This window comes from Tenrec ecaudatus, chromosome 18, assembly GCF_050624435.1.
Source record: "Tenrec ecaudatus isolate mTenEca1 chromosome 18, mTenEca1.hap1, whole genome shotgun sequence".
Taxonomy (NCBI): Eukaryota; Metazoa; Chordata; class Mammalia; order Afrosoricida; family Tenrecidae; genus Tenrec; species Tenrec ecaudatus.
The window spans coordinates 40,318,112-40,345,498 of record NC_134547.1 but is presented as its reverse complement, the minus strand read 5'-3'; the positions used below and the strand labels follow the sequence as shown (position 1 = coordinate 40,345,498).

Sequence of the window (27,387 nt, the reverse complement as noted above, 5' to 3'; positions counted from 1 at the left end):
CAAGCAGCACACAGCAAGCTACTTTGTCTACATGAAGAAACACTCATTTTTTATAAAACATATAATCACCATGGTTTATCTTCAGTCACTTTTTTTTCTTATTAGAGAAATAGAAACATATCCAAGAAACAAAATATGCAAGAGCAGAGAGGAAGGGAAATGGAGAAAGTAGAAGGGTTAGGGGGCACAAGGAGACACAAGCCCTGCACCAGGGACAGCCAGCCTCAGCGTTAGTTAGCTCAGTGTGTTCAGGCTAAGAAGTCAATACTAGTGGTGCCAGCTTCTCCAGTTTTCAGAATCTGGATTTCTAAGTGACATCCTATCTTTAAAAGCTGGCTCTTTTTATTTCTTTTTTAATTGAGTGGGCTCAATAAAATAGCCTTGGAATTTGGATTTGAGTGCCCAATTTGCAACCTCATTTATCAGATGCTGCCACCTGCCCCGGGGTCTCCTCCTCTTCCGAGCTCTCAGTTTCTCCATCTGAAATGAGCTAGTTGGGCTGGTTACCAAACATGCAGGAAGGGGTGAGCCCAACCCACAGTGAGATTTCAGAGTGATTAACCAATCCATCCAGAGGATCTGTCAGGTATCATGATACCACCCCACGATGTTCCTCTACGAAAAAAGATAGCTGCTCAATCAAAAGACACACGACCAGAAGGCCCATCTTGGAGACTTGCGATGGAAAGCATGGCCGCCAGGGCAGAGACAACACAGCAGGGGGGCCCACAACCGAAGTGGTGCAACCTAAGCTTTTGTCCCATCCGCCAGCCCCATCTGCCTCCGGTATAATTTTATACCTGTCCCTCTTATCACTTTCTGTCTTGAACTAGTGTCTGGGCACAGAGCGCCTCCTTACTACACGCTCCTTCCTGAAGGTGGAGGCTGTGCCACCCACTCTCTGCAGGGAGCTGCCCATCACCACCTTGCACCTTCCCTCAAACCAAGTGCTGGGATCTCCTGAAACGGCTCAGGAGCGCCTCCATCTGAATCTAGCTCACGACATCCAGCTAAACTCACGGTCACTGAGTCTATACTGACTCATAGCAAGTCCTTCTGTGGGTTTCTGAGACCCTAAGTGTTTATAGGAGTAGAAAGCCCAGTCTGAGTCCTGGTGAATCTCTTTTCATGGCAACATTCCCCACAGCCTGGCCTCTATCTTCTCACTCCTAGTTAAACTTGTTCTGAGCAAGTTTCCTTGACTTCAAGCTAAAATCTGGGTTACTAAGGGGAGGGCAGTGGAGGAGAATCTAATAAATCTTAGAATACTCGTGGCTTGAGGGGGAAAAAAATCTTACATACTGGTGTCATGAAACAACTTTCCAGCTGTCTTTGAAGAGAGCAGGATTCAGAAGATACTATTGTATTCAAGATGTGTTAGATCAAACTGTGAGAGGCATAAGGGTTATGCTTGAAAGAATGCCCTTAGCCAATTCTGATAGTTAAAGGAAAAAGTTTCCGAAGTTTCCAGAAATTCCAAGGAGAGGAAGTTTCGTGCTCAGGGGTTCACAGACCATGGCCCCATGGGACAACTTGGTTTCATGTATTTAGTTTTGCTGTTCAAACTTCAGACTCTTTTCATTTTTACTGAGCTCAGAAGAAAAGAGAGAAGGAGCCATTTGTTCCCCAAGAGTCAGGGAAAATCCTAGAGTCTTCCACAGAGGGTCACTGCCGCAGATCACATGGGAGAAGGATCCCAATTCCTGCACATCCTCCCCCTGTCTGCTGGGGGCCAGGCCTGCAAACCCAGTGGCTAAAGAATTCCAACTGGGTGTGGAGTCCAGTCAGTGCAGCCATTAGGCTAGTGTTGAGCCTTGGGTCCCTAGAAGCCTTTCCAAGGACAAGACAAGACAGTCACTGCCATTGAGTCAATGGTGACTCATAGTTTCTGGGACTGTAACTGTTTACTGGAGCACAAAGCCCAGTCTTCCTCCCTCGGAGCTGCTGGTGGTTTCAAACTATTGACCATGAGAATCACAGCCCAACATGTAACCATTACACCACCAAGGAAGCTCACATTGAGTCCCTGGGTGAAGGGACTAAAGTGAGTCCTGGCACTTGGCATGCTGGGCTCTTGCCATGCTTGGCTTAGAGAGCATCTCTTGAAAATGTCAATCAAATGAAACAGGTCCTCCCAGGACACCTCAGCCCCAATCCCTGACTTCCTCAACATCACCATCAGTTGGGACAGGTGACTCATGCACCCAGTTATCACTCCCCAGTGCCTATCTCCAGGTGCTGTATGCCAGGTGTCTTCAGTAAGTGACGGAGGCAAGTGTAGTGCAGCCATTTTATAGGCGAGGAAAGTAGAGAATGAATAGACAGTCCTGAGTTTAAATTCCAGTGTTGTCATCATTTTGAGCCACTTGTAAAATTAGAGAATGCTTACTTCAAAAAGTCTTGATTTTTAAAAAAGCCTTAATAAAGTACAAATATAATTTTAAATTAGTATATATATAATATATATTAATAATAGAGAATTTGGGGCCATATCCAGGCACATATAGTCAACTTTAGAACTGCCCAGTACTCTTCCCCCAAACCCTGAAGCTAGTGTGGGCTCCCACCCTACCTCTCTCTCAATTCCTGTGATCAAGGAGACCCTGACAGACACCTACTGAGTCAGAATTGTCAGCAGTGGAGCTAATGCTATTTACTCAGTCAGCCAGCCCCCTAGGTTATTTGATGCATAAGAAGTAACCGTCCAGCAAGAAAACATGAGAGGGTTTAGACCAGTGGTTCTCAACCTGTTGGCTCGCAACCCCTTTGGGGGTCGAACGACCCTTTCACAGGGGTCCCCTAAGACCATCAGAGAATCCATATGTCTGATAGTCTTAGGAACTGAGACACCGCTCCTCTGTCATCTCCAGGCGGGTCCACCCACTTGCAGATACGCCCACATACGAGTTCCCGAAGACTTGAAGACTGTTACCCATGCTACACCATGCTTCAAGACAAAATTTCACTTATTTGTAATTAGAAAGACATATTTCACAACATATAATTACCATATTGTTTTGTGATGAATCACTATGCTTTAATTATGTTCAATTTGCAACAATGAAATTACATCCTGCATATCAGATATTTACATTACAATTCATAGCAGTAGCAAAATTATAGTTATGAAGTCGCAACAAAAATAGTTTTATGGCTGGGGGTCACCACCACATGAGGAACTGTGTGAAAGGGTCGCGGCATGAAGAAGGTGGAGAACCCTGGTTAGAAGCTGTGTACCAAGCAGGTGCTGATCTCCCTAGGAAGCTGTGCATCTGCACAGAGCCTCAGACTCCAAAGGGCTCTCGGGACTGAAACCATCTCCCAACCCGAAGACAGAGTCCGCCAGGGAAAGCTGTGTGAAGCAGGGGCCAGGGTGAATTTTGACTTGGCCCCAGAAAGCACCCTTTGGACACTTCCCCCAATAGCATCTGGCAGATCAGCCTTAGGCACAGCCCCGGGGCCCAGAAGGAAAGGGACCGTGCATCCTAGGCCAATTCCAGCATAGGGAGCGCTCCACAGCTATCCTCACACTGGAGTCACTACTGAGTTTACCCGACAACCAGATACGGTAAATGAGAGGCGTGCGTGCGTGCGTGCGTGCGTGCGCTGTGCTCATGGGGAGGGGGGAGGGGCAGTTTCTGGTAAGGAAGGAAATGACAGAAGAGTGTGAGGGAAGGGAAAGAGAGTTCCAAGAAAACTTTTCCTTATTGGAGCTCCTTCCAGACAATCCTGGAGGTAATATCTATTCATCACAATAGGAGTTTTTACAGAGCCTCTGGTTTACAGGCCACGTAGGTTCATAGGCATGAGTCTGCCGAATTCGTACAATTGTTCCCAGAAGGAGACCCAAATGGTGATCCCCTTTTATAGAGAGGGAAAGCCAGCTACGGCATCAAGGAAGGGTCGAGAAAGCTGTTCCCCCACACCCTGTCTTCCAGCCAGCCCTAAGGGACATGGGCTGAAGAAAAATCTCTGGTCAGTTCCAAAATATTCAAGACAGAAGCAACTTAAAAGTGCCTGAGTCCGAGCGCCACGGCCTCTCGCTGACTCTGATATCTAGATAAGATAGTCGGGGCCCAGAGGAGGAAGGGACTGGTCCATCGAATACAGCCTCATTTTCCTCCTGAGCAGCAATTGCGTGTGGGAACCACCAACCTTGCAGTTAGCAGTCCAAAGCCTACCCAATAGTGCCCCGGGGCCCCCTAGTACCCAGAACTCTTGCCTCTTCATACTGGCTACAAGGTTCTGTGTCCTTTATTTGGAATATCCCCATCACTTCTTTACTACTGGAATGATGCCCTTCTTCGTCTTTGGAACTGAAAGTCAGTGGTTCAAAACTACCAGCCACCCCTCCAGAGACAGATGAGGCTCTCTGCTCCTTAAAGCTTTAGAGGCTTAGAAGCTCCATATAATGAATTGGCTCCGTGGCAGTGAGTTGGGTTTGCTGTGGGTTTATGGCCTCCGCATAAAGTCCATGTGTACAATATGTAAGACGCGTTCAAGTCCAATCCCCCAGGTGATGGAAAGCACCCATCACTCAACCACAAGCCATATTGCCAGAGGGACTTCCCAAAATATTTACCAGAAGGCTCTAGGCACTAGGACTCCGTTCTGTAAACTTGGATGCCATTCCCAAACTGAAATGATGGATTTCACAAAGCTCAAGGTAAACACTCCCTCATATTCTCAATAAACACAAGTGAGACTGAGAAGGAAACATTTGAGCCCCCTCTACGCGGCGAACTTAAAAGGGAGGCCGGTCAGAAGCAAGCAGGGACCAATGACGCCACCGCCTTATCAGGCACATGGCTGCTCCTGACAAAAACAATATTTCTGGCAGGCAGACTTCTTCCACTGTGAAAGATAGAGAGAGAAAAAGAGGATGAAAGTCTTATTTTATAAAGGTCAAAACCATCCTCCTTGGGGAGAATCAAGCCAATTTTCCCCAGTAGAGAACAGACCCTTCCATGCCAAGAGCTCAAAGGAAGCCCATAAATCTCATACTTGTCCACACTGTCCCAATTTCAACTACCCAACTGAGTAATCTGACCCAAAGTCTCTACTGAAGGCTCAGTACAGACCCCCATTTGACCCCAATACAGAAACTTCCAGAAATAAGTAAAGAGTGCGTTCAGGCATGTTGGTGAAGAATGTCAGTACCGTGAACGGAGAAAGCAAGTACCCTAGGCATCGGTCTTGTTGTTGGTTGCTATTGAATCCATTCCAACTCACAGGGAGGACAGATGTGAGAGCAGAACTGCTCCAGGGGGGTTCAAACTTGCAACCTTGTGAAAGCAGCACATGAGGTTTATCTTCCCAAAAGTAACTGAGCGAGTTCGAACTGCGAACTGCCACCTTTCAGTACAGTTCAGACAAATATGGAACTGTTTGGGCCACCCACCCAGCGACTCCTGATGCTTGGCCTCCGTGATTGATTTCCTTCAATCATCACAACAAGCCCAAAAGGTGGGTATGGAAGTTGAGGCTGAGAGAAGGGAGTCTACAGGCGTAGATGGCTAAGCCAGCCCGACACCTTACTGGGCTGTACACTCTGTGTATCGCTCTCATTGGTTCCTCCTGCAGACCCTTGGTCCAAGTTAAAACCTAGCTCAAGCCACTGCCCCCCTTGTCTTTTCAGCACCTTTAGGTTTCCGTGTAAAATAGACCCAAACCTTCCACGGAGGGTTAAAAGCAAGCCTCTCCGCCTCTCTGAAAGAATAAGTGAATGTTCAGGATCTCCCCACCAGTTCAGGCCACCCATCTCCAACCTCAGAAACGCAAGACCAGTCTCTCCACCCGTCCATCCGAGCAGCAGGCTTCCTAGCATAATATTTTCCTCCCATAGAACGTGAGAATAAAGAGTCCTTCGCTCCTTTTCCTGAACTAACTGGCTCTCTCCATAAAGCAATCATCTGCCCGGTAAAAATATTTCTGCAAAGCTTGGTAACTTTTATGTAGTTCCTTTTCTGAAAGGGAAAAATCTTGGAGAGTAAAACATGGCAGGGGCAGACTTTGTGACCAGCTCGTCTCTACCCCAAACCATCCCTGCTCAACACTGTGAATAATTTGCTATTAACTACAGGGACTTTGTACATTAATACATTCAAAGTAAAGCACCCGTTTGCATTCCTACCCCAACAATGCCAGGCACCCCAAGCCTAGTGTCCAGTCAGACTGGCAGCAGAATCACTGGCTGGGATTCAGGGCCAGGAAAGGGCTCTCTGGAGACTGGGGACCTCCTCAAGTGGGCTTGAGTCACAAGTGAGCAGAGAGACAGTGCACTGTAAAATCTAAACACCAGGCGTCCTTTGATCAGAGTATAAAGGGACTCAGAACTCACACACAGGGACACCAAGATGTCTGGGTGTGGCAGTTACATAACATGTCAACTGGAGGAAAGGGTGGAGTCGGACCTGCCATGACCTCATTTGGAGACACTATGAAGATAGATAACTCGCTGAAAGCAGGGCACATACACTCTCTGCTTAAACATTCCTGATGACAAACCACATGGAGCTATGCAGAAGAAGCCAGAGCCCTGGTGCTGGAGAAGCCACATGGAGACCCACACCAGCCCAGAGATGCTTCCACTGCCACTGGATTCACAAGACTTTCCACCCATTGGTTGTGATCTTCCTGTATTCAGCATCATTACATGTGTTGCGTGGATCTATAAAGGAATTTACAGTTTCGGTATCGGACACATGGGCTAATATCAGACTTGATCTGGACTGGGCTAGGATGTTTTCTTAATAAAAAATTCCTCTTTATATAAAGCTCTTTATTTATACACATATGAATGTCTATGCATTTGTTTCTCTAGTCAACCCAGAATAACACACTGGGTAAGCCACCAAGACCTTGCCAGACCTCAGTTTCTCTATCTGTAAAAGGAGATGAATCACCCAAAGGGCCTCCAGAGAGCTGAGAGTTCTTAGCCACTGTGCTCCTCTGAGGAGCTGTTCCAGGCCCTGGGAGAGATGGGGAGAGACGGAGGTAGGTTTGTAGGAAATATGCCAGGGCACAGCAGCACACTTACTGAGAACACTTACTGGGCTATTGAGTGTGTTTACTGGATGCTTATTACATAATGCCAACCAGCGACATTCTTTTCCCCATACAACCAAAAACCAAGCCCACTGTTGGTGAGTCCATTGTGGCTCATAGAGACCCTATAAAGCATCAGTTCTCAAACTTATTTGACCCATTTCCCCCCCTTTTTAGAAAAAAAATTACTCAGTGCCCTCCTGGCAATGAAAGACTTTTGTACTATAGCCCATAATCCAGAGCAAAGTGTAGGTGTCTGCTTTTGCAGCCCCTCCCCCTGACCTTCCAGGACCCCCCAGGGGGTAGTATTGCCCGTTTTGGGAAACATTGCTAGAGTTTCTAAGGCTGTGACTTGTTTTCTTTTTAATTGGCATGTTCTTCAGATATTAAACAATTTAATCATTTGATCATATTAAGAAGATTTAGGTAATCATCAGCACAATCAATTACAGTACATCTCCCATTTTCATGTTGTTAGTTCTCCATTCTCCCTCATCCTCCCCTGCCATCCCCCTGTCCGTTTACTATCTCTACAGATCAATCTATCCTGGATTTCATATATAGGAAATCATACCAAAAACAAATAGGAAGCAAACAAACAAAACCCAACAGCAATGGCTAGACAAAACAGAGAAACATTTCCATCAAAGAGAAAGGAGAAAATATTAAAAACTGAAACAACTTTAAAATGGGTCAACAGGGGAAGATCAAATGATAAGGTATTACATTTTAATCTAACTACATAATCAACTTTATAATGTTCTCTGTCTCATAGCAAGGATATTCAGCTCTCTTGACGAGGGTCAGAGGGATTCACCGGAGAAGTACAAATGGATTCGGGGCTTGTATGGTCTTCCACTGCTTTCTGAAAGCTAGCTGTTCGCAATTTAAGCTCTGATAGCATTCCTCCTTTGGAATTGAGTTTTATTGTTCAAAATCCTTGGATCATACAGGCTGCGGTGTCTCTTCCATGTGGACTTAAGTTGATGCCTCACTTACGTGGCTGCTTCTTTGAAGGCAAGCCATTAAGACTCAGATGTTACTTTTTCTGAGAGCCCGGTACCATCTGGTTTCTTCACCGTACTTCGCTACAGCACCCACATCTTCAGGGATGAGGGCAAGCCTGAAGCAGGGCCATGCCATGAGTCACAGTGGTTCTTAGAACTGGTATTTCTCAGGGAGGTTTGAACTGCTGGCCTTTCAGGAGTCCAGCACAACCTACTTATATGATCCAGGAACTTGGCAAATCACAGAGCCCTATATAAGTACTGGCTGTTACAACTGCACCTTTGCCCCCTGCAACGACCCCACGCCACCACCATTTCTATTCTAAAATGGCCTCATCCCGCCCCAATAGTATGCTGTTATTGGTTTTGTTTGTTTGCTTGCCTCCCAGCAACCCAGAGCCAAGGGAATGAGTCCTCCCTCGTGAAACCCTGAAGGGTCTCGAGGTTTAAAAAGGCAAGAAAGCTCCAAATTGTGACACCGGGAAACCATGTCTGATCCATCCACCTAAAAGGAAGCTCACCATCCTTCCCTCACTGACTGTTGCCATGGCCAGCTGATCCTCCAGGCTGATTAAAAACAAAACAAACAAACAAAAACCCATGAAAGGCTCCAAGGAAAGTTTTAACCAGTTTTTCCTACCATTTACTACAAATAATTTCTTCAACCTCACAACCTCCTCCCTTCCTCCCCCTGCCCGCCCCCCAAGTGGGGTTTAGCACATTTTTTATCCTTAAAAATAGAACAGCCATGAATGCTCTTGGGACTCTTTCCCAGTCTCCTTACTCCACTAAGACAATTCTTTCCAAACTATGGCCAAGAGGATCTTAAGTGCAATGGATATCTTTCCGTTCCTTATTGTCATTCTGGACTATCCCTCTGAGAAACTATATCCTCTCGTGATGACGGCTTTGACTGATGCCATGGGGCCTGTATCCCAGGACTCAGACATGCAGAAGGGAAAAGCTCATTGAACAGACAGGAAAGAAATGACAAAAGTTGGTATCAGGATGAATCTGGGACTTACCCTTAAATGTAGAATATTAAAATAAGTAAGGAGAATAAATGCAAATTCAAGGCTTGAGTTGAAATAATGCAGGACGCTGGGGAAAATATCAAGCTGATGCAAGAAGCGTCAACATAAGATAGGAGTAATACACAGAATTACTATTGACCCCTTCCCCCCCAAAAAACAACAACTGGTTGGGATTCAACCATTTCAATAGGTAGCACATGATCAAGAACCAATGGTACTGAAAGACGATGTCCAAGCTGCACTGAAGGTATTAGTGAAAAAGAAGAATGCAGGAACTGATGGAGTACCGCTTGAAGTATCTCAACAAATGGATGCTGCACTGGAACCACTCACTAGCCTGTGGCAAGAAATGTGCATGAAAGCTACCTGCCCAACCTACTAGACGAGGTCCGTATTCATCTCTATTGACCGTGGCACGACAGTCAACTGTGTGAATCATAAAAACTATGGGAAACATTTGAAAGAATGGGGATTTCAGAACACTCAGTTGTACACGTGCTACACTTACCCACACGTAAGTCAGGAGGCAGTTGTTCAACTAGCACACGGGGATGCTGCAAGATTTAATATTGGGAAAGGTGTGTAAGGGCTGTATCTTTTCACCATACTTATTCGATCTGGATGCTGAACCTATAGGAAGTAGCCCTGGTGGTGCCATAGAGTAAATTTTGGAATGCTAACTACAAAGTGGGCAGTTCAAAACCACCAGCCAAGCCTCAGGATAAAGATGAGGCTACCTGATCCCATGACGATCTATACCCTTTGAGACCAATATAGGGTTGCTTTTTTGAGTTGGAAATGAATTGATGACATTGGGTTTAGCTTTGGTTTGGGGAGCCTGCAAGCACAGCACACTGAGACCGGAGGCCTAGGCCTAGGACTGGTTGGGTCTGTACTCCTTTTGACTTCCCAGGGCAGGAGAGCAAGGTTTCAATGTCCACTAAAAAGGCATCTTGGTTCCTCTTTTAAAATCAATTTAAATGACCTGGGGGAGAAAGTCAAGATTATTGTAGTTCAGGTCAAAAACTGCCCCATAATAAAGTTCCCTCTGGAAACCAGTCTAGGAGCAGGCACAACAACCCTAACTACCACCTCAACCCCCCTCAGCGGAGTCTCTAGAAGCCAACCCCTCTCTGTCAGGCACCTGCCAGCACATGTGGCTTTTTGAAATTAGAAAAAACATCCTCAGCCAGGACCCATTTGAAATCGCCTTCCGCTGTACTCTCCCTCGGTGTGCGTATATGTTCATCTTGCAAATAAGAGCTCTTTATAGTCTGCCCACCCTCTCCAGTTACCCAGCTCCGGACTGAGCCAGGGCAGCAAGCCAGCCAATCAACTCCAGCTGGACATCTCTTTATGCGCCTGAGGGATCCTCCACCCCCCACCCCCATCCTGCTAGAGAGGAGAGGCTCACAGACCTCAATAACCCTTCATGGAGGATGTGCAGTGGACAAGAACTCCAAATGGTCACAACATGTAACACTCTTTACACACACACACACCCTCTCTTTCAGCTACAGCATAGATTTCTGAACTTACAGCTTAAAGATTAGAGTCTGATATCAAGGCAGACTACTAGAAGTGGGCTGAAGACCTTCTATGCCGTCCATTTCTCTTATTATACCTTTCAACACCTGGCTACTTCCTACTTATTGTTTGAATCACAGTAACTTAAACATCACTCCCCAATCCTCCTTCTCAAAATTCCTACATCCTACCATGTCCCCTACAGTCACCCTAACATACCACACCTAAAGAGTTAACTGAATGATCATTAGCAAAATATCTCAAGAGGCTGCAGGAGGAGACACGCCTGCTTTATTTTACCTACCCTGCCACTCCAGGAGGTGGAAGCTATCAAATCTACCATTTTAAACGATCAAATTTCCATTTCACGGATTTGGAAACAGTATCAAAGATGAGTCTTCACTTGGTCCGAGACACCTTGACGGGGGAGAGGTGGGACTGGGATTTAGCACCAGGAAGTCTCATGCCAGAGCTCCAAACCAGTCTTCCGGTATCTACGATGCACCTATGCTGCTCCTCAATAGAAAGTGGTGTTTGGCTGCTTACTGAACAGCTGGCATTTTGAACCCGCCCAGATTCCAAAACCCAATGCAAATGCCAACTCACAGCGACTCCATAGACAGGGTAGACCTGCTCCTGTGAGTTTCTGAAACTGGAACTCTTTACTGGAGTAGCAAGACCCATCTTTGTCCCCTGTGAAGGCCTAGACAATCCTCCAAGGCATTTACACTGTGTCACACGTGAACACCATAAGACAAAAAGGCAACTCAATGGCACCTCAGAACAAAGCAAAAAACATTGGCAATCACAGCCAGGATCTAGAAGCCAAACCCGGCACACTGAATTGTTTTCCTCGGTCCATTAACATTTAAAAACTTGCACATAAAAATCCACATTGCTCAGTTCTCTTAATGATCAGACGATGCTGCAAGGGTGGAGCCACACTCCAACGTGACAATAGTTGACTTGGATGGAGTGGCGCTGCTCCCTTGAGACAGGAAGTGCGTGCTCTGCTCACCAATACACAAGAGCTCACTCCCTCCCACCTATTTCCAACTCAGGCTGCTGTGTTTCCTTGATATTACATCTTTGGTCCTAGTAGGTGTTTGGGTTTCAGTCTTCTCATCCTTCAAAGTCCCACTCACCTGCTGCCTCCTTCAAACGTCCTTCTCAGACTTCCATAGCCCGGTGCTCATACTCTAAAGACTAACTTTTAATGAGCACCTACCACGTGCTTGACAGTTGAAATTTTTTCCAATTCGCGTGTCTACAAGTACCTTATAGTGATTGGCAATGAAGACATGAAGGTGAATATTTAATTATTCATTTTCATCTCCTTTCCCCACCCAATCTCTGGGCTTCTTGCTGCTCCTCTGTACCCCTGGAAGCCAACCACCATGGACCAATTCACTGCGCTCTCCTATCCTCGGGCTTCCAGATTCAGCATCCGCAGAACACCGGGGGTGATAGTCATGGAGAGATTCGCTGTGGCTTCAGTCCAGCCACCTTCCTCCTCGGCTGCAGCTCATACAAGGGTCCACCAGCATGTGCTCCCTGACACATGAGTGGTAACAACTTCCCACTGTTGCTAGCCTCTAGGTGCTTCGATACCCTGTGCGGGTTCCAGTAAACCTGTCCATACCTCTGGACGTGTTTCCCTTCATTGGAGTCTCTTCATTTAAACTCGCTGGAGTAGATCTGCTTTGGGACTCAGGACGTCTGGCTTTTTAACCACCACCCAGTATTGTCTTGCATCCTAGTTTTACTTCCCCTGGTCCCTCATTCACCAGCAGTCTCCATAAGGGTCCCCTGGGGGCCCTCCAAGAACCAAGCACTGTGCTGGCCCAGAGAAGACATTCCAGAATCACTCCCTGATCCCATAGAACACAATTGCAGAAATGTTCTTTTTCCCTTCGAGTTTTGTTACAACCAAAGGCCCGTCCGCACACTCCCCCTTCGCCCACACTCCTCTGATCATGGAGTATAGCATCTCTGTCCTGCTAGCCCCTCACCTAGGGCCTCACTCTTGTCCTCGCTCTGGACAAGACCACGCTCCTTAAGAAGGCCCACCAGGCCCAAACTGTGACCCTTTTCCAGGGCGCAGAGGTTCCAAAGGAATCTCCGTCAGCAGCTCAGACAACTTGCAGGGCTTTCTCACAAGCTGCTTGCCCATCTACCCAAGCAATCACACCAGCAGTACGTTCTCCCTCCTAGTGTTCTTCACTACTAATACCCCTTCCCCATTCATCCTTGGGGGTTTCAGTGCAAACCCCATCTCCCCAGACCACCTCTGACCCTAGATCAGTTTGTACCCCCTGTTGGATGCTCTCAAGTTCCCCAAAGCAGTCTCTAATATTCTCTTAACATGATCTTCAATGCTTAGTATGTATATTTCTAAACTATGAGTCAATTTCAGTGAAAAGTTTAAAATAAGATATTACTAAATGAAGTTTAATATTTTTAAAGGTACTTTATCATGACAAAATAAGATTTAGTTTCATACAGACAAAAGTTAAGTACCAGGCAATCTAGCAATATAATCATACTTACAAATCATACATTATCTGAAAAAAGGATGATCAGCTAATTTGATACCACAAAAGCACTTGATAAAATTCAATACCTAATCTTGATTTTGAAAACCCCTAACAAGCTTCATAGGCACTAAGGAAAGCTTTCTTTCCGAAACAAACAGCAAACATCATACCTGGTGGTTACTGAATAGTCTATAAAACTCAAAATACAGACTGCCATTAGGTTGCACTAAATCACAGCTACTTTATAGGTAAAGTACAACTGCCTTTTTGGGTTTCTAAGACTAGTAGTCTTTATGGGAGCAGAGAGCTTTGTTTCTCTCCCACAGACAGGCTGATGGCTTTGAACTGTGATCTTTCAGTCACCAGTCTAACGCATCGCCCACGATGCCGACTTAGTCACTGTGCTTTGCATACTGTAGGCGCTCAAATATCTGTGGAGTGACTAAGCACAAAGCTAGGTCTGGACCCCAGTATATGCTCTCAAACCACGCAGTACTCCTCCTTCACGGCACATCTCGAAAGGGATATTGTTCATTTTCATTTTTAAATTAGTTATCTTCCCCAACTAGATGTTAAGCTCCATGAGAACAAAGCCCGTGCTCTATTCAGAGTAAATGGATGCCTAAAGGAGGCAGTGTTGGTGCCACAGATGCATTGAAGTCTTGAATAGAATGCATTCACCAGAAAGCGGCTTAATTAGTATGAATGATCTTATCCTACCGCTTCGCTAGAAAAAACCCAAAACCAGAAAGAGGAGAGTCCTCAGCTGGTGCTGTACCAATGGGAATCCCCCCAGTACCCTGGAGCGCTTTGGAAGGTGTAAGTCACATACAAGGCCACCACACACACCACTGTCCAAGTCCCTGAGCTAGTAAGAGGAGTCAATCCCAGATCAATTCTTGCAAACCCTCTAAAGCTTACAAACACACATATACCCTGGATACGCCCTGGTGGACAGAGCCATGCCAGCCAGTGTGTGCCGTGTGCTTTTCTGAGGCAGAGGATGACTTCAGTGAGGGAGGTGGGGGCAGGAGCAGGAGGGGGCAGGGGCGGGGGTGCATCTTCAGACTTTCCTTGCAAAGTCTCATGACTGCAACCCACATGGATAAACAACCCCCTCTACGTGCCTGGGGAGTTCTCAAATAGTTACTTCTGTGACTGGAAGTACTTGTGTGGAAAAGGCTGCCCACCACACCTGGCCTTGGCGGGAGCAGGAGCCTCACTCGGGCTGCCCTTTGGGCACGATCAGGCTTTTCCTCCGGCTCCTAAGGGACCTCAGTCCTTCTTCGTGTGGACAGTCTGAAGGCGACCATCAGGAAGCAGGCAGCTTCCCAGGAAAAAAACGAAGCAGGGGAACATCAAAGACCTCCCTCCAGGTTACACAACCAAGGCCTTCAGCTCTCCCTGGGGTTCCTTCCAGGCTATTCTGGATCGCTGCCCCCGTTCTCCTTCAGATGGCATGGCAGATACTTTGTTGGTGAGAGTCTGCAGTTTTTCCTTCCTCAGAAGAGAGGAGGAGCTAAGGAAAGTGGGAGGGAGCGGGGCGAAAAAAGGTCTCTGAGAAACAAGAGCCACAAAAAGAACATGTGTGAGGGAGAGAGAAAGCAGGTGGGGAGGCAGCCAGAAGGGCCTGCCCTGGAATCCAACAGGCAACCTAAAAATTGGAGAAGTTTCTAAACTGGAGCATGTTGTGAGTCCACAGCCTGGCAGTGAGGCTGAAATAAGAGGAACACTGGGGTGAAGAGGGCTCTAGGGCACTTGACCCACCGGGCCTCAGATCTCCCCCAGACAGCACTGGCCTAGGTCCTTGACCAGAAGGCCACTTCCTACATGGCCTGCTCTGACAGATCTGGTAAACAAAGGCAAAGAACCCTCTCCTCTTAGTCAACGGCTCACAACAACTCTGGAGCAGGCTGTCTTCTCTGGGATTGACCTGTCACTGCCTCTTGCCCCCAGGCCTTGAGGAGGCCCACTCTGCCCTTAAGCAGCTAATCTATCCCTCCTTCACTCCCCACTGCACCCTCCCTTGTCTCCTGGCCCTCCAGCAACCCTCCTCCTCCCACAGACTGGAAGGCTAGAAGCCCATTCAGACTGCTGGGAGAGTGCCCCCAAGTTTCTAAACATGAAGCTCCACACTCATCAGCTTCCAGGAGCATGCTGGGAGTATCACACTGACTGCCCACCCTGCCCTACACACCTGCTCACCGAGGCGAGTAGTTGAAATATGCCAAAAGAAGCTGCCTGCGCTTTGCAGGAAGACTGGGCACAGGGGACCCGATTCCAGGGGTCTGTCTACATACGACCTCCTCCCTGGGGGACAGACAACAGAAAAGTGAGTGAAGGGAGACGCCGGATGGGGCAAGATAGGACAAAATAATAACCTATAAATTATCAAGGTTCATGAGGGAGGGAGGAAGCAGGGAGGAAAGGGGGAAAATGAGGAGCTGATGCCAGGGGTGTAAGTGGAGAGCAAATATGTTTTGAGAATGATGAGGGCAATGAATATACAAATGTGCTTTACACAATGGATGGATGGATGGATGGATTTTGATAAGAGTTGTATGAGCCCCCAATAAAATGATTTAATAAAAAGACTGGGCACCAAGGAACACTTCCACGCTCTCAGCCTCCACTTCATCTGTGTCCAAAGGACTGTGTAGCCATTTAGAGTCCACTGACCTTTCTCCAACTCCTGGCCCAGGTTCTACATAGAGACCTCCTGGCAAACCCAATCACCAAATTTTCTATGAACAAGCAAAAGCCTGGAACTTCACATTGGTCATGCCTACACAACGTCATCCCCTCTTCCCACATATTCTTCCTCCTTATCTTCCATCTTTTGGTTCAAGACCGCTTCCACAGTCCTTTGATGTTCTAGCACACCTGACTCACCACCTTTGCACTACTTCTCACAAGCGTGGTTGGAGTTAGCTGTCATGGAGTCAGTGCCAACACAAGGCAGCCTCATGTGTGCACAGCAGAATTGCTTGGTAGTTTGCAAACTGTCATCGTTCAGAAGCAGGTCACCACACCTATCTTCCAAGGTGCCTCCGGTGGGTTCAATCCACCAATGCTCAGTTGCACAGTCTGCACCACTCAGTGTTTGTTAATGGACCTGTTTATAAACATTGTTGGTTTCTCCTTTCTTAGACTACAAGCTACTGGAAATCAGGGATCAGATCTCTTTCATTCTCTCCCATGTCCTCAGTGCCTGCCACAGCTAGGGAATTAATTTTAATAGTGGAATGGCTGTAGGTAAAGGGCCAACTCTACTCAGGACAGTAGGAACTTGAGAAAGAGAAAATTCTTAAGCAGGAATTAAAAAAGGAAAGTCAGCTGGGGAAGAAGATGTGGGGGAAAGGCATAAAGAATGGTCTCCTTGATCTATACATTCAGCAAATACATCATGGCTATCATTTGCCTTAGGGATACCACAGTGAAGAAGTTTAGCTCAGAAAGTAATTCTTGTATCATTCAATGGTCCAGCCTTGATGTTTTAAAAGCCTAAGGGGACAGTCTGATTCCTCGGTGATGCTTGAGCTTCCTGGTACAAGAAACTTCTTGAAAGGAAGACCACACTGTCATCCACATTCCATGCCTGTGTCTAACATCCTCACTAGGAGCGGGGATATAAAAGTTCCCCAAGCTCTAGGACTCTATATAAAATGTCGTCCCCTCCCAATTTATAGCTTCGTAGATTTACAAAAGCCTTATAGGATTTGACAGTAGATGGGTGATTCCTGAAATCTAGGGAATCAATAGAACGTGCCCGCAGGCCTCACTCAGGGAGAAGCAGCCCCCTTTTCAAAGAATAACGTCCTGCAGAGTGGACAAGAGACTCCTAGAAGCATCTACCAGAGACCACATCACAGAGATGAATGAAGGCACTCAGAAGAGGATGTGCGTGCCTTCCACCAACAAGGAACCCAGGCTTACTGGAAACCAGAAGCTCCGCCTGGCATTCTGCCCCATTTCAGCTTTCTCCATCTCTCCTTCCCAGTCCCCAGGGATAGAGCAAGGGACCAATAGGCAGAGGAGATACTCCAGGGTACCAATGAGAGAAGGCCTAAATGCCTCAACCTCAGGTGCTCCTCTAACCTCAAAGCAAGCCATCTTTTAATTCTGAAATACCAAATATCTAATTCATGCTTGCATCAAATGTCAAGTCTACCTCCAAGCACATAGCTTTGAAACCTCGTAAGGAGACCTAACACTTTCCATATGGTAAAGACATGGGGCCTTTTAACTGTGGCAACTGGTATCATTCAAGGGTAATCCCACTGGAATCCAGCACTGTGCCAGCAGTTGGACCAGCCTCCAACCTCATCACCTACCCTGCTAAGTCCACTGGGGCTCCAACTAAGCCTGCACCTTCCTACTCTTCCCCAAATATCAGATGTGCAGGGTACCCCACAATCAAGTTACCAAACTGCCTGGCAGCTGTCTTTAATCCAGAGACAGGTTTGCCTGGCCAAGGCTTTCAGCCTATTTCTTTGTGCAGCTCTTTTATAAAAGAAGAGGAGGGTCAGATTGGAGGGCGGTTGATGTAAATAATAGTTGTACCCATTCCTAAATGTGTATACATGCACATGTCGGTGCCCAATATGCTAACCAGTCCGTCCTTCACATTGTTATTTGTTTGTTTGTTTGTTTGTTTGTTTCACCCATCCTATTTTCCATGCCCTGCATTTCAATTGGTTTTCTTTCAAGACTGCCTGCTTCTGCTTCCTGTGTCCAATATTCTCTTTTATCTCAATGAGATACTTATGCTTATTTTTGCTTCTGATTCTGGTTAGTGTTCACTGTTGTCCGGCATATAAACTGTTCAGTTTATTGATTTCTATGTTGTTGCTAGGTGCTGTCAAGTTGGGTTCAACGCCCTGTGATAGAGCAGAACCGCCGTTTTCTAGGCTACGATCTTAAAGGAGCCAATCACATCAGTCTTGCTCCCACAGAGCAGCTGGGTGAGCACTGATGCCCAGCCTTGCAGTTAGAGGCAAGCACTTCACCAGTGGGCTGCTTTTGCCTGTTGGCGCACTCCCAGTCCTTACTACTGTTCCCCTAAGAGAGCTTGTTCCCCAGGAGTTCGTGTGTCCATGAGGAAAGGGCACAAGCCCAAGCTTCCCTCTGTGCCTGACCTGCTTAGACGCCCGCCCCTTCCTCTCCCCACCAATCCCTACCAGTCTCTGAGCAAACCTTCCAGCACCATTCTTTACAGGATTCCCCCCCCCCCAACAGTTTCGTTGGCACATAATTCACATATCATACATTTGAACAGTTCAATGGTTCCATCATATCAAGGGGAGGTGTGCAATCCCCACTATGTCTACCTTAGAACCTCCCCCTGCCCCCTCCCCATGGTCACAGTGCCTTCAAACTAAGCTGGGCAATCACTGTCAGCTCCAGTGCTTCCTCCTCCGCAGGTTTTAGTCTTTCTGAAGGGTTATCTAGCACAACCCTGCCAAGGATGCGAATGTTACTGTGCCCATTTTACAGAGAAGTGATTAAGGCATATCAAGGGGAAATGGCTGCCAGGGCAAAGGCTGCTCGCTCTTATTTTTGCATGCAGGAGGGTAGACCTTCATTTAATACTCCGGTGCTGACTACTGGGCAAGCTCTTCAGACCTGAGCGAAGAAGAAGGCAACAGGGCCACCTCCCACTTCCATTTGGCCCACAACCAGCTCAGCCCGAAGTGCTCACTACTGGTCCACATACCACTTCTCCAGAATGACCTAGCAGGACACAAGGCATTGTCACACACGGCTTCCTTTCGCCTAGGAAGTGCTCCAGAGAGGAAGAAAAGCACAGTCCACACCAGTCAGCTTGCAACTTTAATGGGTTTACAGGGAGGATTAAAATCATGTAAGTAAAGTATGCACACAGGCACTTAATAAATAGCAACAATTACTACCACTGGTGATTTAGTGGAATAATTCTACCTACCCTTCTGTGCAGGAGACCAGGTTCAATTCCTGGCCGATACACCTCGTGCACAGCTACCACCAGATTAGAATCTGTAAGTGGAGGCATGCGTGTTTCTCTGCGTTTGGTTTTTTTTTTTCTGATAAAAGAAACACAGGGCTATAAAGACAAAAAAATACCCCTACCGGTATATAGGAAATGGCCTCAGATTGCCCAGGCGTGCTGCCTGGCACCTTGAAAGACAGCATATAATACGTCAGCTCACCTGGACCACCTCCCAGATGAAACACAGGGCCAGGTTTGGGTGGTCTTGGGCTAGGGCTGTGGACCCTATAACAACGGCATTCTCTTGAAAACATAGCTTCTCCACTGAATTATAGCAGTAGAAGCCGTGGAATTGAAAAACTTCTTATTGTATATATTTTTGCCACAATTAGGAAACAAGTGCATGAATAACAATGAGCACAAGGGAAAAGAAAATGTTCCAGAATGCCTGTGGTGCCAATGGTACAACTCTTCTTGATATGACTGAATTATTGAGTTGTATGACATATGGAGGAAGCGCTAATAAAACTGTTAGAAAAAAGACATCGCTTCCTTATGCGTCCCGCCTGCCCCTCCCCTACCCCCCCACCCCCAATCCCAACATCTCTGATGTCTGGGTCCAGCCTCCAACTGCCCAACAAATGTCACACTAATGGCTCTGTGCCTCACATCTTCAAAAGTGCTTTGAACAAATATTAATGATCCCTCAGCATTTCCCTGAGAGAGGGAGGGGTGAGGGAAGCCGGGGACAAGCAAGCGTTAGCTCATGCTGTCCCCAGCTGGGGAAAGCAAGGCATCAACACTCTGTGACTTCATCAAAGCCACTGACTTAAATTGAACCCCTCCCTCCTTTCCCTCAATGGCAACTTTTACTGGCTCGCGTTCCTATTGTTGAGAACACTCTGCTTTAATTTAAAATGACAGACTCTTGTTCCCCTCTCCTTTTTCCCTTCTCTTTTCCATCCTCCCAAACTGGGTGCCAAGGTGACCCACCAAAAACATGCTGGTAACATTTGTTAGGGCTTTGAAGATAAAAGCCAATTGAAGTAAGCCCTCTCGTCCTTCAAGATCACCAACCCCCCCCGCCCCCCCCAGCATGGAGCAAGCTGCCTGACAGTTTAGGAAAGGAAAAAAAGAGAAGAGAGAAACGACTACAAATACTTGTCATGCTGAAAGAATACTTTGTAAAAAATAAACAGGCTGAAAACACCCAAAACTCGATTTCTGGAAATCCACTCAGTTGACCTTTGTCTTGAGCTGCAAATATATTTGTTCATCAAGGTAAACTGGATTATTTTCATCAGGTTTTAAATCAAGAAACGGACCAAAAACAGCAACTGTCAGGGGAAGATCTGTTGTAAAGGACCCCCAAGTTTTGATATTTACTGAGGGGACAGCAGTTCCAATTCTAACCCAACCAACAGATGGAGGAAAATTAAAAAGAGAAATGCCTTATACCGCACTGGAAGTGGCGAAAGAGAAAGGGGTTGATTGCCTACAGACACCAGAATCAACGTTATGCATAGCCCCGCCTCCCAATACTGGCCCCTGTAGCTGATCTGCACTCCGCCCAGGTCCCACTGTCCCAAATATATAGACACATCTGAAGCTCCACTCTGTCCTTCCTAAGCTCGTGATCAAGAACAAAGAACTAACCAGACCTGAGACGGAGTCTTTTCCTCCGTACAGTAAAAATCAAATGTCACATCAAAAAGTTGACTCATCCTTTGATTCTTGGCGTACTCAAGTTCCACGCAGACTGCCCCTGGCAGAGTGCTGGAGCTCACAGGGCATCAGTGAGCACCAGTCCCAGACCAGGAACTGGGGTTCTCTTACCCACCTGTCACTCTAATTCATTCTATTTCTCCCCAAGCAACAATTTGGGGCTTACTCATTTGTCCTATTCCTCCCCACGGAACACTCTAGGGACCCACTGAGCATAGGCTTAGGAGTGGAGCTCCAAGTCAAGCCTGAGTTTTGTCATCCAGATCATACTTTGCTCTCTAAATATCTACCTTTAAATTCTGCCCACAAAAACCAAGGTAGACGTCAGAGCACGTGGTCAGACCTCTGCAGCCCAGGACCTCCCACATCAGCTGCACCTGCACCAACTCTCCCCCTCGACTTTTACCCCAGGAGTCCTCAAGGCATGGGAGCACAGTGCCATGTGGGACAGGGGGCCTGGGCAGCTGGGAATATAGGTTTGGTCCCAGAAGCTGTGGCAGAAAGGGTGCTTAAAAATTAGTGGGCGGCTATGGAGACACAACTGAAGCAGGAAGGGATAGAAGGATGGGTTGGGGAATGGATCTTACCCTGGTAGTGCCAGCTAATCTTGGCTGTCTTGGTCCCACGCTCGAGCAGCGCTTCCTGCCCATCCACTCTTCGATGCCTTTCCGAGCCCAGGCAGCACTCACGGCAAAGCTGTCACCTGCCACAGGGAGGACAAGCGGCCGCTGGGTTTGGCCCCTGAGCAGAAAGTTACTGGGGAGGAGGGGTGAGGAAGACCCACAGAATAAAGCAAAGAAGTAGAAGGTAAGAGTTTCCAGAGCTGGGGCAGAAGCTGAGAACATGTGGGTTCAGAGGAAGCTCCAAGAGCAGGAACACAGAATGGGGGAGGACACAGGTAGCGGGGGGGGGGGGGGGGGAGGACAAAGGTAGGAGCGGAGGGGTGTGTGTGTGTGTGTGTCTGTCTGTCGGGGGTGAGGTGTCTCCAGGTTTAGGGGTTCAAAGACTGAACGCCAGAGGTCAAGACACGGACAGGGCTCAGGGTCAGGCTCTCCAAAGAAGAGATGGGAGATGAAAGGAGGCTTGGGGGAGGTCAGGGTCTTGAAAGGAGGAACCTGAGAGTCTGAAGAGGGAGCGTGCAGGGCATCCAAGGCAGAGGCGGGTAGAAGCCAGGACCCGGGAATGGGACCACAGGAACAGAGGAGGGAGTACACAGGAGCAGGATTCTGAGACGGGTGGCCGCCTTGGGGAGGTGGTAGCCCTAGTCATCAGATCCTCCGTAAAACGGCCACTCCACCCGCCCGCCCTTCCCCAGGCGCAGTGCCCAGCGCGCCGCCTACCTTCGGGGCTCTCCCTGAGCTTGCACCCTGCAGCGGCTGCAGGCAGTCACCGCCCGGGCACGGGACAGCGGGGGTCCAGAAAGAAAGGAGAGCGAGAGTTAGCACTGGAGGAGGTAAGGGTGGCGGGCGCCCCCCCCACCCCTCATCCCCACCACAGCGCGCACCGCAGGGACACTGACCCGGCTTGGAGTGAAGTTTTCCCATGCTGGGGGCGCGGCGGGCAGGGGTGCTCCTAAGCCATGAACCCGGCCTGGGGGCTCTGCGGCGCACTTGGCCTCACTCGCTCGCTGGCCCGCCCCAGCTGAATGGAACCTGAGCTGGTGCGGAAGCCTCCCGGCCGCTGGAGTGGGCCGAGCCCCCAGCCCGCTGTCGCCAGTGCCCAAGCCTCCGGGCGCGCCCATTGGCCAGGCGGTGCTTCAAAGGCGAGGCGGGCAAGGGAAGGGGGCGGGGCTGCTCCGGGATGGGGGCGGTGTACTGTTTTTCAAGCAGCTGCCAGCGCCCCTCCCCTCCCCACGTACAGGAATGTCGGCCGATTAGGGGGCGGGGGCGGGATGTTTAGGGACCCAGGTGTTATTGGAACAGAAGCTTTTATTCGGACACTCTTTGCTCTTGCCGGCACCAGAACGTCCGAGCCCCTTACTAACAGTGCTCTGTGCCTTCCCTGATTTCCAGTTTCCTGGAAGTGCCCAGGGCAGGACTCAAAGGCTCCAATGGAAAGGGAGAGGCAATGTGAGCTGTTTTGCCACTTCCCAGTCTTCCCAAGATCTGCTCGCAGGCCTGCCCTCTCTAGCTTTTGATTTGGAAGTCCAGAAGAAGCTACCACCGGGACCCCCTCCACCCTTCCACGCACCAGTGGCGCGCTCACGCCTGGTAGCAAGCTAGGTCTTTGATCTTCGTTAGTTTCCGCTCCCCTCTGTAGTTAACCAAACACAAGCACTTGTTTATTTGTTTTGTCTGGAGAGGTCTCTGAGGTGCAGACAACATCAAGGGGTTCCACCCCACCTTTGTGATTCTAGGAGAGAATACTTGGTCTGGGCATGGGGGACACCATGAGCCTATAAAGTTCAGTCCTGGTCCCAAGCAACCTGGATGTGGGAAAAGAAAAGTACAAGCTCTAAGTTAGGAGACACTTTGTCCTCTTTAAGTGAATGCTCTGTGAACCTCCGCCCTAGAATCTCTTAGGTAGATGTTCAATTCTGCCCTTTTTGCCTATTCCCACAGCATATATGCCTTTTAAAAGATTTTAGAAGTGAAATTAATTTTAATAATACAACATTCCAGATAGCCAATGTATCAAAGACCCTTGGTAGTACTGTGGTTTAAGCATTCATGTGCTGACTATAAGGTCAATGGTTCTAACCCACCAGTATCTCCACCAGAGAAAGATGTGCCAATCAGCTTCCATAAAGATTACAGCCTTGGCAGTCCAGGGGAGATCAGACCAAACCCAAGGAGGTACATGTTAATCCAACACAAAGAAGGGGAAAGGGGGGAAGAAGGAGGGAGAAAAGGGAGAGGGGAGAAGCTGAGGTGATGGCATGGGGGGGATGTGTTCGTCTGGGTACTTTAAAGAAACAAATCCACAGAAACTCATATGTATAAGAGAAAGTTTTATATAAAGGGTAAGTGCACATCAAGAAAACATCCCAACCCAGTGCTGCCCAAGCCCACAAGTCCAACATTAAACCATTAGCCCATCTACAAAGTCCTCCTCCATCTCACAAAACACACACTATGATGCCAACTGCAGGATGAAAGCCAAATCAGTGACCCTGTAAGCATCTCAGCACTGGCAGGGGTCTCCACATGGGTGCTCCAGCACCCAGGGTTGCATTGGGGTAGGTCCATGTGGCTTGCAGGATGTCTTGCAGGAAGTGATGTCTTGCAAAAAGTGAGCCTTGTCAGATGAAGCAGGAACTGGATACGGCAGCTGCACCCAGGTGCGACCATCACAAAGCAAGAGACCCAAGAACTCGAAAGCCAAGTCTCACGGAGTCATTTATCTCTCTGCCCTTCAATTAACCCCACATGTGTTTATCGGCCAGGTTAGCACAATAAACTTTAACTCAGGGGAGCTGGGCACTAACCCACCCAGGGGGAGAGTGTTGGTTATGTCTCCAGAGAATTGGGAAGGTGTGCATACAGACCCCACCACGGTGCACCAAACTGTGAGGGCAACGTAACCACATGGAGGAATACATGAAAAGATTGGGCTACAGGGCTGGCCCCAACCAGAGCCAAACTGGCCCCAACCTAGAAGTATGTGCTACAGAGAACAATACTGAAGCTTCAGGTGGGGAAAGGGGCCGGCATGCCACGCCCACACGGAAGCAAACCAAGAAGGAAAAAGAGAAAGAGACAGTCGGCCTAGACTACATATTGGCACACCAAACCCGGAGGATGATGTCCCTGCACGGAGCTGCTAAGGCACAGAGAGGACTGCAGGGCCGACAAAAACTCGTGACATGTTGCCCCCTCGGTGGAGCACACTGTGACAGAGGATCATAATGGGGACACACGGTGGGGAGGTAGTGTGGTCTGAACAGCCTACAGGACAAACCAAGAAGGGAGCTTAACAACTGGAGCAAAGCCAAACCACAAAGCCCCTAAAGAGGCCCCAAAATAGACTTCAGGCTAGGAGGGGCAGGTCTCCCCAGAACCCCCCAAGAACCAGCCAGGAGACAGCCATAAAGGTCAGTGGACAGACCTGAAATTATGTATGTTTTTTTCTCTTGTTTGTTCTTTTTTCCTTTTCTTTATTCAATATTTTGTTTTCGTATTGTCTGGTCTATGTCATTGTTAGTTTGCCCACCTGTATAAAACAGGTATGGGAAGCAAGCTTGGGGAGAAAGCCATGGGGCCAATATCCCTTGAGGGTCTTGGCGGGGAGAAGGTGGCGGGGGGAAGAGTGTGGTGAGGAAACGATGCCATAGACAGGGGGAAAACTAAGGAATTAAAACCAACAACAAGGAGGTTATGGAGATCCTCAACAAGGAGGTTGGAGCAATAGCAACCTAGCTGAGAGGAAGTACTAAGAGGTGGAAGTCGGGAGAACATGATGGTGGGGCAGGAGGAGGCAAAAGGAAACAGAGGAAGGCTCTAGGAAGTAAATCTATGGATAGAGGTATAAGCATAAGTGTGTACATATGTAAACACATTAATCCATAAAAATAGAAGTATTGGCCTCCGTACATATACTTAAATGGCAATACACTGAAGTTGTGGACAGACCTTGGGCCTCAGGTCATACCCTCCCTCAATACAAGAACACTTTGTTCTAACAAATTGGCATTTTGTGATGCCCAACCTCCATCCCTGGCACAATCGCTGAAGACAATATGGGTGCATAAGCAAATGTAAAGAAACTAGATGGTGCCTGGCTAGTAAAAGATATAGATTCTGGGGTCTTCAAGGCTTGAAGTTAAACAAGTGGGTATCCATCAATGTAGTAACAAGCCCACATGGAAGAAGCACACCAGCCAGTGTGATCATAGGGTGTCATCAGGACCGGGTAACAGGCATCAGAAGATCCATAACAAACAAACAAAAACATACTGTTGAGAATGAGGAGGTTGGAGCAGAGACCTGAAGCCCCTTGGGGTGGGCTATATATACAACCTTGTAATGGGTTTCCCTTTTCTCCCCCGCCCCCTCCCCACCTCGCCCTACCCCTCCCTTCCTGTTACCACTACTCCCACTAATGTACCTGAGGGCTTTATCTGTCCTGAATTCCATGTGTTGAGAGCTGTTATCTACCAATGGGTGTACTCCAGTGTAGCTGAATTTGTAAGATGGGACTAAAAGATGGTAGTGGAGGAAGAGGAAGCATTCAGGAGCTAGAGGGATGATGTGTGTTTCATTGGTACTATACTGCACCCTGGTTGAATTGTCCCTTCCTTGCAACTCTTCTGTGGGGGGATGTCCAATCATCTACAGATGGGCTTTGGCTCTCCACTCCAACTCCCCTCTTTTATATTGATATAATTGCTTATTAGTGATCCTTTGATACATGATGCTTGCACTCATAGACACCTCATAATCACACAGGCTGGTGTGCTTCTTCCATGTGGGCTTATTTGCTTCCCTGCTAGTTGACTGTTTGTTTAACTTTAATACCCGCTGCTTGTTTAACTTTAAGACCCCAGATGCTACATCTTTTTAAGCTGGGTACCATCTGCTTTTGTCACCACATTTCCTTAGGGATCCATTTCGTCTTAAGCCACTGGTTCTCAAGCTGTGGGTCACAATTCCTTTGGGGGTTGAACGACCATTGCACGGAGGTTACCTGCTTCATAACAGTAGCAAAATTACAGTTATGAAGTAGTAATGAAAATAATTTTATGGTTGGGGGTCACCACACTGTATTAAAGGGTCGTGGTATTAGGAAGGTTGAGAACCATGGTCTTAAGCTATCATGTCAGTAAGGGGAGTATCAAAGAGTGCCAGATTATTAGAGCAAAGTGTTCTTGTGGAGGCCTTGAACAGAAGCCCAAAGTCTGTCTGCTATCTTAATACTTAGCCTATAAATATGTGTACATTGGCCTCTATCCCTTTCATTACAAATTAATATAATTACATATATATAAGCCTTAATACCTCTATAAATAGATCTTGCCTCTATTTCCTTTCACCTTCCTCCTATCCACTAACATGCTCACTCTCTATTCAACTCTCAGGAATTCCTCTGATACATTGCATTTGATCAGACCTCATCAGGCATTATACTCCCTCCTCGCCATCAACTTTGGATCTCTGTTGTTCCCTTATCCCTGAGTTTGTTGGCTCCCCTCTCCCCCTCCCCACCCCTTCCTCTCTCGTGTCCCCCAGAACCGCTGGTTCTGTTTTCTCCTCAGGATTATTTGTCCTGCCTATCGTATATAGACATAGGGCAAAAGAAAAAGAAAAACAAAAAATGAAAGAAGAAAAAAACCAGTAGGTAGTTCCAGGTCTGTCTGTTGACCTTTATGTAACACAACCACATTCTGATGTGAGCTTGAATTTCTTCTAAAAAGGAAGCTACCTAGGCTTCCAGAGGTAAGGTGTCTCATACAAGGTCATACAGCTTGTCAGTGACTTAGTTAAAAACTAAACCCAAGTTGATTGATTCCATTATATATTTTTTATGCCAGGTGTTCCAAAACAGGCCACCATTAGAGAAGGTGTCCCCATCTGTAAGCAACACCCCTGGTTGCACTGCGGAGT

The 27,387-nt window shown here is 47.6% G+C and overlaps 1 protein-coding gene across 1 annotated transcript in view; it reads right to left on the bottom strand.

Moving 5' to 3' along the window:
• Positions 1 to 22,389, bottom strand: part of NKD1 (NKD inhibitor of Wnt signaling pathway 1) — a 91,395-nt gene extending 69,006 nt beyond the window's left edge. The window contains exons 1-4 of the mRNA XM_075537484.1: positions 22,365 to 22,389; positions 22,186 to 22,221; positions 21,433 to 21,548; positions 20,047 to 20,058 (exon numbers count right to left, since the gene is read on the bottom strand). Of these exons, the coding sequence (XP_075393599.1) occupies positions 20,047 to 20,058; positions 21,433 to 21,548; positions 22,186 to 22,221; positions 22,365 to 22,389 (189 nt within the window). The remainder of the gene's footprint in view (positions 1 to 20,046; positions 20,059 to 21,432; positions 21,549 to 22,185; positions 22,222 to 22,364) is intronic.
• Between the last annotated feature and the right edge of the window lie 4,998 nt (positions 22,390 to 27,387).